Source organism: Patagioenas fasciata, chromosome 5, assembly GCF_037038585.1.
Source record: "Patagioenas fasciata isolate bPatFas1 chromosome 5, bPatFas1.hap1, whole genome shotgun sequence".
Lineage (NCBI taxonomy): Eukaryota > Metazoa > Chordata > Aves > Columbiformes > Columbidae > Patagioenas > Patagioenas fasciata.
Genome location: NC_092524.1, coordinates 69,212,523 through 69,231,404, shown reverse-complemented (window position 1 = coordinate 69,231,404; position 18,882 = coordinate 69,212,523). Strand labels below are relative to the sequence as shown.

General features: G+C 46.9%; 1 protein-coding gene across 2 annotated transcripts in view; it reads right to left on the bottom strand.

Moving 5' to 3' along the window:
• NEMF (nuclear export mediator factor) overlaps window positions 1-18,882 on the bottom strand; it is a 24,210-nt gene extending 5,328 nt beyond the window's left edge. The window contains exons 1-28 of one of the 2 annotated variants that reach the window (XM_065838401.2): window positions 18,730-18,882; window positions 17,958-18,026; window positions 17,356-17,458; window positions 16,316-16,441; window positions 16,091-16,239; window positions 15,804-15,871; window positions 12,099-12,185; window positions 11,115-11,191; window positions 10,658-10,728; window positions 10,493-10,568; window positions 9,475-9,537; window positions 9,118-9,195; window positions 8,568-8,776; window positions 7,343-7,528; window positions 6,819-6,882; window positions 6,482-6,570; window positions 5,913-6,016; window positions 5,207-5,269; window positions 4,879-4,991; window positions 4,036-4,093; window positions 3,635-3,693; window positions 2,375-2,495; window positions 1,963-2,233; window positions 1,368-1,410; window positions 1,235-1,284; window positions 810-957; window positions 469-546; window positions 197-391 (exon numbers count right to left, since the gene is read on the bottom strand). In XM_065838401.2, coding sequence (XP_065694473.1) covers window positions 197-391; window positions 469-546; window positions 810-957; window positions 1,235-1,284; window positions 1,368-1,410; window positions 1,963-2,233; window positions 2,375-2,495; window positions 3,635-3,693; window positions 4,036-4,093; window positions 4,879-4,991; window positions 5,207-5,269; window positions 5,913-6,016; window positions 6,482-6,570; window positions 6,819-6,882; window positions 7,343-7,528; window positions 8,568-8,776; window positions 9,118-9,195; window positions 9,475-9,537; window positions 10,493-10,568; window positions 10,658-10,728; window positions 11,115-11,191; window positions 12,099-12,185; window positions 15,804-15,871; window positions 16,091-16,239; window positions 16,316-16,441; window positions 17,356-17,458; window positions 17,958-18,026; window positions 18,730-18,788 — 2,877 coding nt within the window. In that variant the 5' untranslated portion in view covers window positions 18,789-18,882. The remainder of the gene's footprint in view (window positions 1-196; window positions 392-468; window positions 547-809; window positions 958-1,234; window positions 1,285-1,367; window positions 1,411-1,962; window positions 2,234-2,374; window positions 2,496-3,634; window positions 3,694-4,035; window positions 4,094-4,878; window positions 4,992-5,206; window positions 5,270-5,912; window positions 6,017-6,481; window positions 6,571-6,818; window positions 6,883-7,342; window positions 7,529-8,567; window positions 8,777-9,117; window positions 9,196-9,474; window positions 9,538-10,492; window positions 10,569-10,657; window positions 10,729-11,114; window positions 11,192-12,098; window positions 12,186-15,803; window positions 15,872-16,090; window positions 16,240-16,315; window positions 16,442-17,355; window positions 17,459-17,957; window positions 18,027-18,729) is intronic. The other variant, XM_065838402.2, reaches the window with a different exon arrangement.

The window sequence follows — 18,882 nt, the reverse complement described above, 5'->3', positions numbered from 1 at the left end:
ACAATTGCTGCAGGGGTTTTGCTGCTTCTTGACACCGATGTGCTCCCAGAGTGGCAGCATTATGTGTTTGCCACAGTGCCCCAAAACCAACGAAAGCTGCTCAGGCTCCCGGCAGAAGGGAGTTAGGCGGTGCCAGGACAGCCAGGGCACAGAGTGAGAAGGGACAGACGTGTGGACAGGACAGTGTGCTGCTCACCTTCTCGTCCTGCGGCTCCTCCAGCGCCGGCTCCTGCGACTCGTGCAGCAGCACTCCCGCTGGCAGCGCCTCCTTGCCCCCCGCAGCACCACGACGCACGCCCTTGGGTTTCTGCTGCTGCTTCTTCGCCGGCTCTTCTTTCATCTTCCCCTTTTTCCCCTTTTTCCCTTTCTCGTCCTTGGTTGACCCTGCAGACTGCGGTTACACACAAAGCTCAGAGCCAGCGACACAGCGACCGTGTCACGGGGACGGAGCTCCCTCCCCTCGCTCACCCCCAGCAGCTTCATGATGAGCTCCCGGTCCTCCTCGTCCTGGTCCTTGTACTTCTCCTTCATCTTCTTCATTTTACTCTGCAGAAGAAAACACACCAGAAGCTTTAGCAACCAGGACTTTGTGTCTACAAACACCTACATGCTGAACCCACACACACATTCATTCCTCCCAGGTATTGCAAACCCCTTTCAGAGCAGTTCACCAGTAACCAAGAGACTCCGGTTTCACCACCAAGAGTCTAAAACGATCAGGTAGCCACAGAATTCTGAGAGAAACCTGCTATTCTGTCCACACTTCACACGGCAGCGGTTCAACCCACAGGAACCCGGGCCCTGCTCACCTTTTGGCCCCGCTTGACGGGCGGAGGGGCCGGCGCACCCTTGTTGGCGCTGGGAGCAGGGGGAGGCTGCGTCTCCGTCTCCTTCTGCTTCTCTTCAAGCGGTGCCACGTTCTCAGAGTCGTTTTGCTGCTTCTTTTTCTTCATTTCTCTAAGGAAAACCACCACTTGACACCCTGTTGTGACAACAGAGGCTCCCCTGCCAGCATTACCACCCCGCATCCCCGTTGCGGGGAAACCTGTGGCACGTCCGCTGGAAACGAACCCTCCTCAGTAAAACCGTGAGCCCACGAGCGCACAAGAAACCGTTTGGTCACAACCAGAGGATGGGAACAGCCGCCATCCCACAGTGGAGACACACGACGGACAATGGACACGGACTGGGAGGTGTAAGGCACGCTCAGGTCCAGACACGAAGTGGTTCTCACCTCCGCTCCTTGGCAGAAAGGTGCCTCCGGCCCTGGGATTTGCTGTCGCTCTGAGAAGTGAAACGCAGTTAGAGCACAACATCCAGCAGCGGCTCGCGCTGCCCTGTGCCAAACGGCTGAGCTGGGACCTTACCAAGTTGGGTTCTTCCTCTTTGGGGATGATTTTCTGCAGGGATCTGTGGGGAGATCAAAACGAAGCTCATGAAAGCTCAATCCTGGACGTATCACCACAGCCCGGACACTGGCTCACTTGGTCGTGCCATTTTCTAGTTCTCGAAAACCCCAGTTTTGGTGAATTCAAAAGGGCGGCAGCACCGGGATTCAGTTTATAAAACAAGTACAGATCTGCCAGTTTTTCTCATGCGCACACAGACAACGACAGCCTGGGAACAGCCCGTGCCAGAGGAACCCCCGATGCTCAGCTCCCCATGCTGTGCTGTTCCCTGCAGAGCAGCCATTTCCACCCACTCCATCCCGTCTTTCCAGGGACGGGGGGACACGAGCTCATCTCGCAGCCACACACCGAGCAGAAACTCAGCACCCGCTGAAACAACTCATGGCTCGAGTTTCTCAGGTCTGAACAGCTCTGAGAAGAAAACAGGGGCAGCCTGAACATCGAAAGAAGCAACAGCGACTCATCCCAGCCCTCATCTTGGCAGCACTTCAGCAGCCCAGAGATCCACAGAAGCACCCGCGCTGCTGATAAACGCAGCTGCTTCTTCACTTACCTTTGAGACTGAAGATGCGATAGGTCGATTGTTGTATCCGGGTATTTTATCTCTTCCTCCTTCACTTCACTTTTTGACTCTGGATGTTCCGTTTCATCTTCAGATTCCCCGTCATCCTCTTCAGAGTCGCCATCCGGCGCAGGTTCGTCTGCTCTGCCCTGGTCAGGGTCAGCAACGCCCTCGTCACGGTTACTCTCAGACATGGTTTCCACCTGTTCTGGTGCTTCCTGACACTCGTTTTTTTCCTCCTCGCTGCTGCTGTCTCCTCCTTCTGGGGCACACGGGTGAGGAAAACACGGTTCACATCAGAAACACCAAACCAACCCAGAACACGGTACAGGGGACTAAATGTTAAACCCTGAATGGTGCCATGTGCCAGCAGGACACGCAGCCCCCGTCACACCCACCGTACCTAACAGCTCCACCTCCTCCGACACCAGCTCACTGGCACTGCTGGAAACCGTTTCCAGATCCTCGTCCTGCACTTTGATCTTCCTTTCTTCTCGGTGTCTCCACACGCAGCTCTCATCCACCTAAAAATGGAGATGCCTTTAGGTCAGGCCAGTACCACAGAATCACAGAATGACAGAATGTGAGGGGTTGGAAGGGCCCTGGAAAGCTCATCCAGTGCAATCCCCCCATGGAGCAGGAACACCCAGCTGAGGTTCCACAGGAAGGTGTCCAGGCGGGTTTGAATGGCTGCACAGAAGGAGACTCCACAACCTCCCTGGGCAGCCTGGGCCAGGCTCTGCCACCCTCACCCCCAACAAGTTTCTTCTCATATTTAAGTGGAACCTCCTGTGTCCCAATTTGAACCCATTACCCCTTGTCCTGTCACTGGTTGTCACCCAGAAGAGCCTGGCTCCATCCTCCTGACACTGCCCCTTTCCATATTGATCCCCAGGAATGAGTCCCCCCTCAGTCTCCTCTTCTCCAGCTCCAGAGCCCCAGCTCCCTCAGCCTTTCCTCACACGGGAGATGCTCCACTCCCTTCAGCATCTTGGTGCCTGCGCTGGACTCTCTCCAGCAGTTCCCTGTCCTTCTGGAGCTGAGGGGCCACAACTGGACACAATATTCCAGGTGTGGTCTCCCCAGGGCAGAGCAGAGGGGCAGGAGAACCTCTCTGACCTACTGACCACCCCCTTCTAACCCACCCCAGGTACCATTGGCCTTCCTGGCCACAAGGGCCCAGTGCTGGCTCATGGTCACCCTGCTGTCCCCAGGACCCCTAGGTCCCTTTCCCCTACCAGCTCCAGCGATGTTCACCACCCATTCAGAGAACACCCGACTCAGGTTTATTCTTTCCCTTTGAACACCTTCTGCCATTCAAAAGGCAAGAAAACTAAGCCAGCACATTTAAACCCTGGTCTGACCACCTAGAACGTACAGCCAGTGAGGAGACCCACAACCCACATGCTTCAAACAGCTGGTACAAAAATCTACCAGAGGCAGGAACGTGCACAGCGTCTGTTTGATTTAAATGACAGTGCAAACTGGGGGAAAACGGAAATGAAAGAAGAGGAATTCTCAGCCAGTAGCATTTTATTGGATTTGTCCCAGTGGGAAAAGAAGTAATTTGGAATACACTGATAAGCAAGAAGCAGAAAATAAGCCTCCTACAGCTCAAACCAAATTAAAAAAGCCAGCAGGAGCGGCGCAGAGAAAGCAGTACCTTGAACAAGAAGCTGAAGCCCATCATCAGATACGAAGGTGGAAGAAAATTCTTCTTCCCTGAAAAACAACGGCAGATTCTCATGAGGAGGTTTAACAGCTGTTACATGATGTATTTTCAAAATTCATTTTTATTAGAGGCTTCAGGCTAAGAAAAAATTACACTGGGGTTTGTTGTGTCTCTTGGATGACAACGGAAGAGGAGAAACTCAAAAGCGGTTTAGCTAAGGATCTCCTGGCCAGGGCCTCAGCTCCAACGCTGCTGCAGCTGCCCCATGTTCCCTCTAAGCCGCCCTGAACAGGTTTTGAGGAGCAGAGCGGGATCTGGCGGCTGCCACCGCAGCGCAGCATCCCCACACTGAACGCCTCCCCACAAACTCACACCGCCCCTTCGCGTCTCACCTCGGATCATGAAGCTTCCCGTAGTGAGGTATTCTCCTGTAGGGGCCGTTTTAGAAACCTACAAATAATCATGATATACGATATCAGTCACAGGCCAGCACTGCGTGATAACGGCACGAACAGAAGCAACACTCAGCAAGCTGCACGTTTAACTCATGGGAGCGGTTTGCAGGACTCTGTTCCTGAGGGTTCTTCTGTCCTTTGTAGGGCATTTTCCTAAGAGATGTTTCAGTTCAATCACTCACCCCAGCACTACGTTTTACAAGCCTGGGGTGAGTAACTGGGTTATTCAGGAAATCAGAACACTAGAGGTACTGCAACCTTCCATTGAATGTAATCTCCCCACCCTCACACCCGAGCTGGCTGGAAGCACAGCAAGACTGTAGTGAGATTGATACACAAGCTAGAAGCAACACTGAAAAAGAATTAAAACTCTGTTTTCAATAAAAGTCCTTGTCTCTGGTAGTGAGAACCCAAGCTTGCAACATTTCCTCTGCCATGCACATGGCGTATCAGAGGTTACCCCTCCACCCGAAGCGCAGCAGAGCGGGAGAACCCACAAGGAACGATATCAGAGAACAAGTTTCACCTGCATCGCAGAATCATTTTGATTGGAAAAGACCCTCAAGATGATTGAGTGCAATCAAAACCCACCCCTGGCACTGCCCCATGTCCCTGAGAACCTCATGTCCGTCTGTCCAACCCTCCAGGGACGGTGACTCCAGCACTGCCCTGGGAGAAAAGTCTCCCCCCAGCCCCCATCCGTTCCCACACGTGCTTTGCAGTCACACACCAATTTCTTCAGGTGTTCTGTCCCCAAAGCTCACACAGCAGCGTCCTCACCTGGTTGTGGGAGACCCACCAAGCACTGGTGACAACGCGGGCGTCCCAGGCCGCGCTGTAACACAAGGCCATCGTGCCAGCCTCCGTCAGCGTTCGTGGAGGGATCGGTTCACCTACAAACAACAACCAACGCGTCAGGGAACGCGGATCACACACAACATGAAATTCTCCAACTTCCACATGCGCTGTAATCCAGCGTGTGAGCTTTCCCTAAGGGAAAGGTCTGCAGGAGCTGGCACCACTGCAAGGGGAAGGGGGCTCATAGGGCTCAGCACCACAGTATCCCCAAGGTTTCTACGAGTCCCCGCGTCAGCCCCACGCAAGGTACCTGATGGGTTCTTGATCACGCAGCTCGTGGCTCCATGGAGATCGGCGTGCACGTATATGTCCCCTGGAAAAGAACCCGCTCAAATCAGTCACATATGTGGTAACTACAGAGATGACTCAAGCTAAGCGGAAGGTTTGGAAAGGGCTGTTTTGGTTGCAAGGAGCAGGATGGGAAGAGGGTACAGGAGCCTTTCACTCTGTCCCAGTTGTCCCAGCGGAGCCCCCAGCACCCTACAGACACCACACACACATTCTCCAGGACTCACCATCATCAAAGATCCCTTTTACCTAAGACCCAGCTTAACAATAAAGCTGAGAGACCTTCCCATATCATTCTTTTACATTTACAAAACCGGAAGAGAAGGGGAAGAGGGAGGGAGAGGGGAAGGGGAAGAGGGAGGGAGAGGGGAAGGGGAAGAGGGAGGGAGAGGGGAAGGGGAAGAGGGAGGGAGAGGGGAAGGGGAAGAGGGAGGGAGAGGGGAAGGGGAAGAGGGAGGGAGAGGGGAAGGGGAAGAGGGAGGGAGAGGGGAAGGGGAAGAGGGAGGGAGAGGGGAAGGGGAAGAGGGAGGGAGAGGGGAAGGGGAAGAGGGAGGGAGAGGGGAAGGGGAAGAGGGAGGGAGAGGGGAAGGGGAAGAGGGAGGGAGAGGGGAAGGGGAAGAGGGAGGGAGAGGGGAAGGGGAAGAGATGAGACTTAATGAGACTCTCACCTGGTTTAAGATAGCGCTTTACGATCAGCTCATTCTGCTGTTGATCTCTTCCAGCAATAACAAGATAATTCTCAGAACTAATGAACCACAGGAACTTCTCAAACCTGCCAAATTACATCATAGCGTGAAAAACACCTGGAACTACCAGAACATTACCGAGGTTTATTTATAGCAAGCTCTAACATCCATCTTGGCAACAAGTCCTTACAAAAGACACTGCAAATAGTTTCACATCCATCCATATGCCTGGGGCTTAAAACAAAGCACAATACAAATTTAATATCACTGCCAATGATACTTTGAGATGAAACAACAAGTACGATCACCACAAAGTCCAGCGGCCTCCTATTTATTGTTGCTTTAACAATGCAGTTAGTGGACTATAAAAACCTTTGGGTTTGAGGTTTTTTGTGTGATTTTTTTTTAATCTGTTGTTACTATTTCACAGAGCTGCCAGAAAGCTTTAATAACAGTGAAGCTCCCTCTTTTTAGTAAGCCCACATTTCCAGTCACTCTAAATTCACACACATTCGCAGTATATTAGACAATGACAATTAAACTGTACTTGCCAATAGACTTTTCTCGCTTTCTGAATGGTGGTAACTGTCTGAACTTCCCGCAGCGTCTGCTTCGTCTTCTTCTCAGCCGATTTAAATGCCTGTTTAGACACAAAACACGATCAGAATCCACCAGCAGAGAAACCACAGAACTGCTAAATGAACAGTAGGGAAGTTGGTAGGAAATTTCCCTGAGCTTTTTCCTTAAAAGCTCAAGAATGAAACAACCCTGGTTGGTTGTTTTTATCTTTTATGTCTCACTAGGACTACCCAGACAAAGCCAGGATTTTCCACTTATCAGCGACAAGGATTCTGCTTTTAAATATCTTCTAAACCCAAGAAAAAGTACCTTTTCTGCAGCTTCTACTGTCTTCTGCGTTTTCTTAGCTGCATGTCTCTTGTGATCGTAGTACCTGCAAAACACAAGTTGTTTGTATCTCAAATCCCAGCAGATCCACTCATTTTTAGAACATACTTATCACAGTCCTCTACATTTGCTGCTAAGCAGTCAGTTTTGAGGTTTTCATTTTTAGCCCAGATCTTTGGCTTAGTCTTCACCTGAGAAAAGCAGCCAGATGAAGTCAGTCCCCTCCTCAGACAGAACACGGTGTTTGGGTTAAAGTGCGGCAAAAACAGCCACTTTGTCCCAGGTGTCGCTGTGCAGAGTTGTACTCAGAATTAAATGAGAGCAGCCGCTGTGCAACAGTGAGACACTGGCTCTGGATCAAGAAAACGCAGGTCCTAGGGCTCAGGGCGAGCTGCCTATTTCAATTCCCAACTTTGATTTTTAAAAAGAGCCCTTCCAATGCTGTTATCACCAATAACTGCGAGTATACGGAAACTTCTACTACCCATGTTCGCTGTAAAACTTACTTTTTGGCATTGGCATAGGCAGACAAACTGAGATCAACATCAACTAATGACGGTTTGTTTTTCTGAGGTTTCTTCAACTGCTTGTTTTTATTCTTCTTCTTTTTCCCCTTTGGTTCTTCCGTTTCTTCTTTCTCTACATCGGCCTCCTCCTCCTCCTCTTCCTCTTCAGATAACACATATGGGTTCCTAAAAACACACGACATCATATGATTAAGGTAAGAGAACTGGTTATTTTTCACCGTTAGCTCCATGCACTCTTACTTCTCTTCTCTCAAAAAGGCTGCAAGATGCCTTAAATTCAATCTGGTTTATGTCTTGGAGTCACCCAAAGTTTTAGGGAAAAAGAAAGCAAAAGATAAAGATATAGAGCACAAATATTCCAATCCAAGGAAGTGACATTTTCCAAGGCAATTTCTTCTATCAAAAGACACACATCCATGCTATCAACCGAGAGAAAAATCAGGACTTAAAAGAAAGAACAATTCCAAAGATCTACTTCCCTAAAGTAAAAGAAAAACAAGACATTCTATGTGTGAACACCACACGAAAAAAGAACAGTCACGGTGAACGCAACAGCAAAGTGCTGGTTTAAAACTGGTTTCAAAGAGGTACTCTGAGCACACACACGCTGGATTTGTATTTGTTTCTCACCAGGACATTAAATCCTCCTCAAAATAGCTGTACTGAGCCTGTGTAGCAAAAGGTGCTGCAGCAGTGTAAAATAATGTTCTTCATAAAGGGGAAGAGATCTCCAAGTGCTCTGTACTGATGCAGCACTGGGTGCACTGACTGAGCGGTTTGATCAGCAAAGTGATAGTTGCTCAGTATAAAACAGACGGAGAGAGCGACTGATGACACGGCTGCCAGCACAGAACTCACGCCTGGGAACAAGTTTATTCTATACATTAACACTTCTGAAAATCAGGTAACTAAACATTCATAAACTAGCTTTGCTACATTACCAAAAGTTCATAGCTATAGAAAATAAATTCTCCCTTTTTTACCTCTAACATCCCGATACAGGGTTGGATCAGGTTTTTAAGGACACTCCACACACTGCCTCACTGCCGGCTCGCTCGCTGGCACTTCCACAAAAACCAGCATCAAAACTTGAGGCTCTCAACAGCTTCAGTCTTGAACCACCAGCCTTTCACAGGCAGCATTGAAAGGAGCAGGATCTTACGTGAATTTTAGATCAAAGAACAGTGATTTGCAACATCCTTACCTCAGCAGCATCGTGATATGATTCGTCTGAAGCTTTAATTCTTTGATTGCACTTGCAACGGGGTCTCCCTGGGCTTGAGCTTCTTTAACAATCGCCCCGATCTCAGTCCAGTCTATCTGGTTGGCTAACGCGCTGCGGACCACCTGGATGGCTCGGTCAACGATCTCCAGGTTCATTTCTATAAGTTCTCCTTTTATCTTATCAGCTTCCTTAAGGAAAGAAAAAAAGTTTATGCCTATCGAAGCTAAAAGGATGCTCAGCAATAGTAACTAATATTGGGATGAAACCCAAGAATGACACGGAAATGATCACAAATGGCAATGGCATGAGCAACTTTTGGCGGAGGTACAAAGCATCTGGAAGGAAGCAGAGCCCATTTGGCAGGCCTGGGCTCCCCAAGGGGGTACAGGGCACTCACAGACAAGGGGAAGCTTCATTTTGGGGTCTAACGCTGGCTGTAGCCAGCAGGACGGGCAGGTACAGCTCTTCAAGAAACATTAAGTATCTTCTTTGTTAAAAAAACAGTAATAAAAAATCACCTCAGCCTTACCTGAGCTTGCTGAAGAGCTTCTAGTCTGTGCTCGTGATCCCTACGGACATTTTCAAGTTTCTTCAATGCTTGTTTTTCCTTTCAAAAATGAGAAAGGTGGAAAAATATATAAGCAAACGACATCTTATCACCTCATCACCGCAAGACATTCAACAGAGCACTCCAGCACAGAAAAATACCAAAATATTGTTGTTAATGCTACTTGCATTTCAAGCAGAACCAACTGCTACATCACACATCTTGGAATCCACCCCCTGACCAAATCAGAAGTGACACCCCCCTCACCCCAGGCTACAAGAACCAAATGTGAAGCTCAGGGAGGCCCCTGGGCTGCTCCCCTCCGGGCTGAGCACGTACCTGCTGCAACGCTTTCAGATCTATTTTCTGTCCCTCTAGCTTGGAGTAGAACTCGTCTGCTGCCTGCAAGAGAAAATCAGTTTTAAGGATGTCCAAATTGCACTGACTTATAGCAGAAACAAGCAGAGGAGGTTCTGCCTAAGAGAGGTGGCTGCAAAGCACTAGAAGAGACAGATGCTAATATGGGGCTCAGTAACTTCCTCCGTTTTACCTCCGCGTGCGATGAGTTCAGCAAGATGCTCAAGGATACGTCTCGCTGCAAACCAGGGCTACACACAACTAAATAAGCAGCCAAAATACAGCTAAGAAATGATGAAAGGGAAGCTGCTCTTTGACCCAATGTGCTTTTCAGATTGATTGCAATTGTAGACCTGTCTGCCCTGAATTCCTGCTGCTTCAGCCAGTCAACAAACCACATAAAATCTAGGAAATATGTCTATGAACTGCTGTGGTGCTCCAGCTGCTTAAAGCTAAAGAAGGTTTTGGGCTGTTCAGATCGTCAGTGCTGTGACGGAGATGACAGAAATTCAGCCGCGCAGCAGGGTAGGAAAGTGAAACGGGAACTCTGGAGATCAAGGTCGGGAACAACACGCAGTTAATGATTTCAGACGTTAACGAGTCAAGGACCAGGAAGGACAACACTCCAGGAAATATTAAATCAGGTGCCTGAAGCTTTCAAAGTTGTAACTGGAAATGTATAAATGTGACGACTGTTTGTCTGGAGTGATAACCCAGCGTCTGAACTCCCCACTAATGAAATGCTTGACCAGGATGGGTCAGAGCCGCCTTCCTCATGGTTCAGGACACGCTCAGCGCCGTATTTCAGCTGGAGCTGGGTTAACCAAGACAACACTGCTCAGCACTACCAAAAAGCCCTGTTTTCATTGGTCTTTTCCACATAAAACATTTATCCATAAAATTAATCTATGTTTTCGTTAACAACTTCCGCACTACATTTTCATTACTCTTTTTAGCAGCAATTAAAGCTCTAAGTACAGTATCAGCAAAAGTACTGTACCTTATTGAATGAGTCAAATTCCAAGTACGGACATTTTGAATGTTGAGAAAACAAGAAAGGATGAAATTCCTCATATCTGTAAAATACACATTTGATATTATCACCTGAAAACTAATTTATGTTACGCAGACTAGTAAGAAAGAAATAAAGCCTTCAAGTATTTACGTGTAGATATCTTCTGCTGGTTTATCTGGTTCCAGGCTTGGTTTTTTCTCCCTTTTCTGGATAATATAACCCTAAAAGAAGATACATAAATATGTTATCAGCATTTGTCTTTGAAAAGATCACCCCTTATCTCGGCAAGGCAGGAAGTTTTAGGTGCTGACCTACTCATCAGCGTGAGACAGCACTTAATTATAGCACGGAGACCTTGTGGCAGAAGTGATGTGATTGACTTGAGTGCATAGGACCTACATAATCTGCTTGTAAACTATTTAACTGCTGCACATCCAGTGCAAGGAAGGAATTTTTACTCCTTGTCGCTACCTGGCGCCCAAGTTCCCAGAATAAAACCTGTAGCTGATAAAACCAGGAGCAAACAGGTGCTGAACAACACCCGCCAGCCAGTTTAAACCTGCAATTCCTGCCTGACTGGTAACCAAGGTGCCCAACTCAGACCCACCTGCCCGCTGAAGTCGTCGGTCAGTGTCATGTATTCTTCTGCTTTCTCTAAAGCAGTGAGCACTTTTTCAACATTTTCTAAAGAGAGAAGGGGAAGGAGAGGAATATTTTAAAACACCCAGAACAGAAAGATGTTTTTATATAAACACAGCACAACAGCAAAGCAACAAAAGGCCAAGGCAAGTGCTCTTCACTTACCCACGTGAAGTAGGATTCTAGAATGTCTCTAAAATAAAACCGCAGGTATTCTTTACCCCTGGTGCTTCACTACAGCAATTACTGTTCATTTTAAACAGGAGCCCTAGTGCACATTTTACACTTGGTGGATTTCTTAATAAAATATCTATATAGGTACTTCTAAGACATAATTATTTAAGTTTCATGAAAACAAGACCACAAAATTGCATTTTGCAAAAGATCAGACTGCAGAGGCAAAGCATAAACTAGTAGCTGTGACAAGTTATTTGCTTCTTACAAAGGTGATTTATTACAGCACCATAATGCAGTAGGAAGCAAAAACCCTCTGGATTTATGGCAAATATAAAGCACACAAGAAAAATAAGACTATAGAAAAATCTATTCTAACTTTGCTACCCAAATCCATAATTTTCCAATAAATGTAAAGCTCCTGCTCAATGAAATCCCCATGTTTGCTATAGATAAAGGAAGAGTTTGATGCTCACTCTTCTATATAAGATTCCTGTAAAACACCCCCTTAAATGGTCAGAGTTCAGCTGATGTTTAAGGTTGTATCTCATTATAAAACCATTTAGACTATAAGAGGAACCTGAGGTTTTAATTGCGATACAAGCACAATTCCAAAGTTTTAATGTGAACAAGGTTGGTGCCCAACCTAAAAATATCACAGTATATAAGTCAGTACTATAGGTTTAAGGATTACTCATCTCTTTGGAAAAAAACACTACACAGACATAAAAATTACAATATATACAGTACAGCCTTTAAAATATTATTTTGTACATACCTTTACTTTCCATATGCTGATCTATTTTGACGTAACCAGAGAATCCGACTTCTATAAGGCAATGCTCAATGAGGGTGGCTCCATAAGCTGTTAAAAAATAACAATAATAATAAAGAATCATCTGTAGAAAACATCCACAAAGAAACCTGTATTCACATTAAAATCAACAAGCCATGGCTGTGACTCTGCAGTGAATCCTCAGGGAGGCTGGGAGGGGAGGGAGTGGTGGTCCCGGTTCAGGAGGCAGAGCCCAGGGGCAGCAGATGCTCAGGACACCCGTGGTGACCGTCCCCAGGGCAGCTGGGTCTCAGCTCACTCCTGGTCCCTTCTTCCAAAACTTGAGCATGCTGAGGTTCATCTGGAGCTGGGAAAGGTCTAGGACAGGGTGGGCATATACAGGAAGGGCTTCACATTGGCTAAAACGGAATGAAAGCTTTAAATTTAAAAGGGGGTAGGAAAGATTCTGAACTGAAGAGTATATGAAACCAAACTGCCCGGTTTGGGATGGGGTAAAGCCACACGAACTCTGCAGCTTCAAATAAAGCACCAGGAAAAAGCTGCTAAAGTCACACGTGAAACAAGTGGCAACAGATCCAGGCGCAGCCCCGTCTGAACAGGGTGCCAAGAAGCAGCAGATGAAAACACATAAGCTCCTACAAAGATCCTTAAAGACTAAGAAACAAGATGGGGCCATGGAAAACCAGGTTTAACGAAGAACATGTAAAGCAGAAACATGAAGAAAGCTGGACACAAAGCAGCTAAATCAGGTTTCGATCATCCCAGCCCAGCGGGACACGTCATGTCCTGCTGCAAGGCTGACACTCAAGTTTACCTGGATCCACGCTAGCACAACAACAGCCCAAGAAATCTACAGGCACCCTCAGTTCAAAAGGGAAGATTACATAAATCAGGGAAGCTTCTTAGAAGGGAAGAAATTAAGACAATCAATAAAAGGCAATGTCTGCAAACAACCTACAAGCTATTTGAAGATGCTGATTTGAGGGTGCATGTTACTTATTAAACAGCATTTCAGGAAAATCCAAGAAAGGCTGGCATGACTGAACAGCGGGTAAAGAGACACTGTTACAAGCAAGAAGTTATCTGAGGTTGTGCCCCTTGAGACCAAACCCTGGCAGTTGAACGTAAAACACAGCAACACTGGCCAAAATTAATCTTGAGAAAATCTGAAAAAAAAATCAAGATTAATAATAAAGTGTTTTCCTGACGTATCATAAGCAGGAAACCTGTTAGGATCAGTAGGTTCAAGAAGTGATCAAAGTGCACAAGGAACACTCAGATATGACCATAGCAGGAAAATTAAATTAATGTCTTGAGTTTCACTCATAGTGCAGGGGCACAGGGATGCTCTGGCTGGAATGTTCCTCTGCGGGCAGTGTGTCAGAAAATCCGCCTCAAATCCAGTTGTCAGAAGAGGTGATGGATTCAACAGACAAAACACGCAGTGGTAAATCCTCAGGGTCACGCAGTATTCAGCCAGAACACAACGATGGAGATGGCAAACTGCAATCGGTAGCTTGCAACTTCTCTCTTGCCTTAGCAGCAACAGGCACAACCTGTTGCACTGGTCATACTAAAAAGGAACTAAAAAACTATAAATTCTTTTTAGCCTAAAGACTAAAATAAGCAGAGAGGTTTGTACTAGACACAAAAGATGCAGCAGGTTTGTATTTTGAATCATAACTCTACAAGACAGTTAAAAAGCACAGTGACAAGAGAGGTCACATAGATACGGTCTGCTTGGATTTGCAGAAAGCGTTTAGCAAAGATCTGGGAGAAAACAAGCGGCCACTGGATAACAGGATGGCCCCTGTCTGGGTTAAAGTGGCTGAAAAACAGGTAAAATGGCTAACGGAAGAGATATAAACTGTCAGTTTGGAGCGAGGGGAGGAAAGCTGAGCTCTCCAGGGACCTGCACTGACCAACACACACCTACCGGACCTGGGAAGGGTGAACAAAGGGCAAAGCCACCAGGTGAAACACAATTTGTCTAAGGAACAAAGACAACAGCCAGCTGTGAAAAACTGGAGAAAAACGAGCAATAGTGAGTGATTAGATCAAGAAGTGACACATAAACTCCCTGTAAAACAGCATTAAATGATCTACATGAGGAAAGACTATCCTGCTTACGTGTATTTCCAACTGATCATTTCTGTTTCGGAGCAAGACCTAAAAACAGATGGTCCTGTGGAAACTTAAGCTCGATCGTCAGCAAACACAAAAGAGTCGAGCTGTGTGTTGAGAATTAGTAGGAAAGGAATAGTGAACAGACAAGGGAAATCACGCCGCAGTATAAATCCATGGGGTGAACATTCTGTACACTTTTACTTACCCTGTTTCAAAACAGGGAGAGCTAGAAAAGTCATAGAGAACAGCAACAAGCACCATCACAGGCTTGGAAGGGATTCTGTAGGAGGAAAGGCTGCGTGCGCTGTGTGGTAGGCTGCTCAGCCTAAAAATGACCAAAACTTATAAAATGAGCAGTGTGGAGTTGATAAATAGGCAGCAACTGCTCACCTCTGCAAATCCAATACTAGGACACCAAGTAAAACTGAGGAGATGAGTTTCAGAACAAAAAAAGGTGACTTTTCATGTGACACAAAGCAAGCAGAATACCTCCCCACAAAAACCACCGATGCCACAAGTTCCTACAGGTTCAAAAGGAGAATTTGATAAGTGCATGGAAGGAAAATCCAACCCAAGCTATAAAGTTGCCTGCTGATCAGCCATGGGAAATCTCTAAAACGTAAAACTGCTGGGATTGAGGTTCTTCTGGGAAAATATCAGTGTGCTCGTTAGGGCTGCAGGTTAATGAGAGGACTGCTGACCAGGTGCTATCCCGAGGTCAAGCAACCACATGGGGTTTGAGGAGCTACAGAACTGGACACGATGGTTGCCAGCATGACAAGAGACAAAAATTACGAGAAGCAGCAGGAGGGACAGTCGCGTTTCACAGATGGTTAAGGAGAAGTTGGGTGGGAAACAGCCAAATTCACATGGGAGCTGAAGGGAAGAACTGTGGACCTTTTAGAGTGGAGCTTTGCCAGACCACCGTGCCAGGGCAGTCAGATCAGATAATGGCATCAGAAATATCGAATTCGGGTATGGATATAGCAAACCTGGGACCAATGGAGGAAAGTAATTAGCAGTGTAGTTTATTTAGGAGGAGACCAGGGTGGAAAAAGAGAGGGACATGGGTGGGGAAAAAAGAGAACTAAGAAGTGGGGAAAGTAATACTTAGGTCTGCAAATCATGTGCTTTGAGCTGTTCAGAGGTTCCTGCCACACAATCCTGTGCTCGATAAACACCACCAAATCAGGAGGATAAATCAAAATCGTTCTGACTACGTCACACAAGTCAAATTTCGTTCTGTGGTCAGGAAAACTGAGGCACAGGGTGTTTTGCTACCAGAGCACACCCAGATGGACATATCGAGCATCCTGGTATTCCTACTCAGGCCCTCATCACTGCGGGATCACATTCTTCATGCAGTTGGCTCAGAATCAAAAAAATCTACTCTGTTTTCAAAGGCTCAGGGCTTTTGTTGTTCTTCAAACACACATAAAAGCAGATTGTCATGAACAACATCAAAACAAAGACTGCTTGAAGTTGTTCAAATTTTCAGCACCATCTAAACATAATGCACATTGACCTCATTTCATTTTCTCCCAAAACACAATTACTTACGAAGATGTGGGTTAAGAGTCCTCTTCAGTTGTTCCCCTTTGGGTGCATTTGATATTATTTCAGTTAACCTACAAAAGATAATGGAGACTTGTAATTCCATAGAAGAATGGGGTTTAAGACTACATTGTATTGCTCGGAAGCTAAAAAACATCTTCAGTTTTAAAAAAAAGCAGCACAAAATGGCCTGTAATATGTGAAACGCCTACCTGAAGACACACTGCCTGTCACAGCTCCAAGCAATTTGGATTTATTCCAATATAAATATCACACCATCTAAAAGCAATTACCTTTCCAAGGTTGGCAGAGGTGCAGCTGCTTTTGCATTGTCAACGGGGTATCGTTCCCGAACCGCAAATCTCACATCGTCCGCTTCGTCCGTGCGAAACCTCAGAATGTTTAAAATGATGTATTCGTGGTCCGTGAGGACGATGTTTCCCTGCAGATAGCACAGGGGAACTTCAGCAAGGGCCGTGCTCAGGTGTTTGCTTACGGAGGACTGGCTTTGCACTCACCCTGTCGTACAGCTCAACGATGAGGTGATAAGCAGCTTCATCGCTTCCAAACTGGAAATCCACAATCCGGTCTATGCCCAGCTGCTTCACACTGACAAGTCTTCTGGTCTTCAAATGCTTTCGGCACTGTCAGTAACAGAGAAAACGTCTGTGAGATGACGCAAACAGCTGCTTGTGACATTTTATACTGAAATACATTCTTAGATATAGATCCCTCCTGTTACACTGGTCACTTCTTACGTAATACAAACACCATGAGGGTAAAAATGCAGATCTTGGTAATCCAGAGATGTGGTAGCTCTTAGTAAAATAATACCTTAAAATTAAAAGGTAATATAATTGCTAAAAGTTCTTACAGTTAAGCCATTTTTGCCATTGAAAACTGGTATTTATTTAGCTCAACAATAAGCAGCTAGCTAAAATTCAAAGGGTTTCTTTTATAAAGAGAAGCAGGATTATCCTGCACCCATATATGACATGGAAAGCCAGCCTGGAGAATCTTTGCTGAGTCATTTCACTGAGGTGAAATCCAGAGGTGCTGGGCTAAGCAGACCCATGTGAGTCACCGCTGGGATTGGACCCTGCAGATCTACCCGCAGGAACACAACTGAGGAGCTTGGAGTGAGATCTGAACCCTCAAAGGCCAGAAGATTGAACAGCAGAACCCTATTAACATAAAGAGCTGCATCCAGAGCCTAAAAATCTGGACAATCCAACTGCAATGACAAGGATTTTGCTGAAGTAAAATTCCAAAAGATCTGGGTGACGCAGAATACATCCAGCATATTAATATTAGTCTTCATAAATTCACATTTTCATTGTTTTGAGCACTGAACTTCAGCGATGTGACTCCTGGACTACACTTGCTTTTCCCTTGTCTTTAGTCACCAGCTTGATCAGGATCCACCAGGCAAATCCTTCCACTACTTTCTTCTGTCTCAAATCCTTCCACTATTTTCTTCTGTCTCCAGGGACAGAACACGAACGTTGTTTTGTGATATCCAGCCATCTCATTCAAAAGAAATCGCAGGTCAGGTTACCTTCATTGCAAAGCTAGACGGTATCATGTTTTTCGGCCACTCGAACTCCGTCGTGTGGATGCGGATACCGGATTCGAGCAGCAGCGTGGCCTTGCAGTCCGGTCTGTTAACAAGACAAAGACTCAGCACTGGGCACGTGAGCGGCCGCCCCTCACACACACCGGTTTGCACTGGGACGAGACCAAAGCACCATAAACCAGCAGTGTGCTATCTACAAAAAATATCATTGCCCAAACTGGTCAGGTCAGCAATGTGACATAAGCCCACCCTCCCATGTGGCCTGGGCACCAGTGCCACTTACTAAATGTTTCTCCTCATTCCTCCAACTCTCCCCTCGCCAGAAAAAGAAACTATGACGATTGTGTGCTTTTACACTAACATCTTTGGCCTTTTGCATATTTTCTGCAGGATTTCACACTAAATATGCTATCTCTTGAGAACATCTTGGGTAAAAATTACTGCATTTTATCCAAGAACAATAGAATTTCACTGAAAAACAGCCAGGAAAGCCAAACATCTATCAACAGCAATTACATACATACAACAAAATCTAGTTCTCATATGTACGGCAACAGCATGAAGAAATTTAAAGAAGTTCTTACTTTTGAAGGCGGATAAGATACGTCTTGTTATCCACATCATAAACATTGTTGACTCTCATTCCCAATAAGCTGTCAAAAAGAAAATATATGGAGAACACAATATACAAACCATACAAGTGGCTGAAAAAAAACCTCAGTGTAAACCAAAATACACAGAAGTGCAAGCTATGATAAACTGCCAGGCAGTAACTGAGGAGGCGGTGAAGGAAGATTAATGGAAGGAGTTGGAAGCTGAAAATCCAAAAGGTGGAGAAATTGCTGTTAATGGATAAAGTGCAATAAGTTGAAGCAAGAACACAGCGGAGGATGGAGGGTTCTGGTTCCTGCAAACACCCCTTTTTGGGGCAAGGATATAAAACTTATTGGAACATCTTGCTCCTCCCAGTACAAGCACCGAAACGGCCTGGAGGGTCAGTCTCGTTATTTTCTTCAGCGTGAGGCTGAACATGCAGACTGCCCTGGGCACCAGGAGGTACGAGAGCTCCCCAGGGCACAGATGTGAGGGTGTCAGAGTGTGAGAGTAGCTGACGGGCCACAGCACCTTCCCCGGGCACACTGGGGAGAAACAGGGCTCCTTGCTGCCCGGAGAGAGCCTGGGGGGGACACCGGGCCTGCCGTGACGGGGGAGGCGTGGGGGACTCGGTGCCCTGTGGCGGAAGATGCGCCGGGGCCGCCCAGGCAGCACCACAGGCCCTGCAGTGGCGGGGACAGGGCCGGGCCCGCTGAGGGGAATGAGGCGCTACCGACAGGGCCCCGTTGAGGGGAGCGGTACCTGTGCCGGAGCTCGGCCAGCACCGCTCGGATGTCGATGGTGCTGAAGCGGGACTTCATGGTGATGCCGCAGCCACCGCCTCCCGGTAGGACCCACGACGCTACCGGCCGCGCCTGCGCCGCCGCCCGCTACGGGTCGCGCCCCGCGCCAATT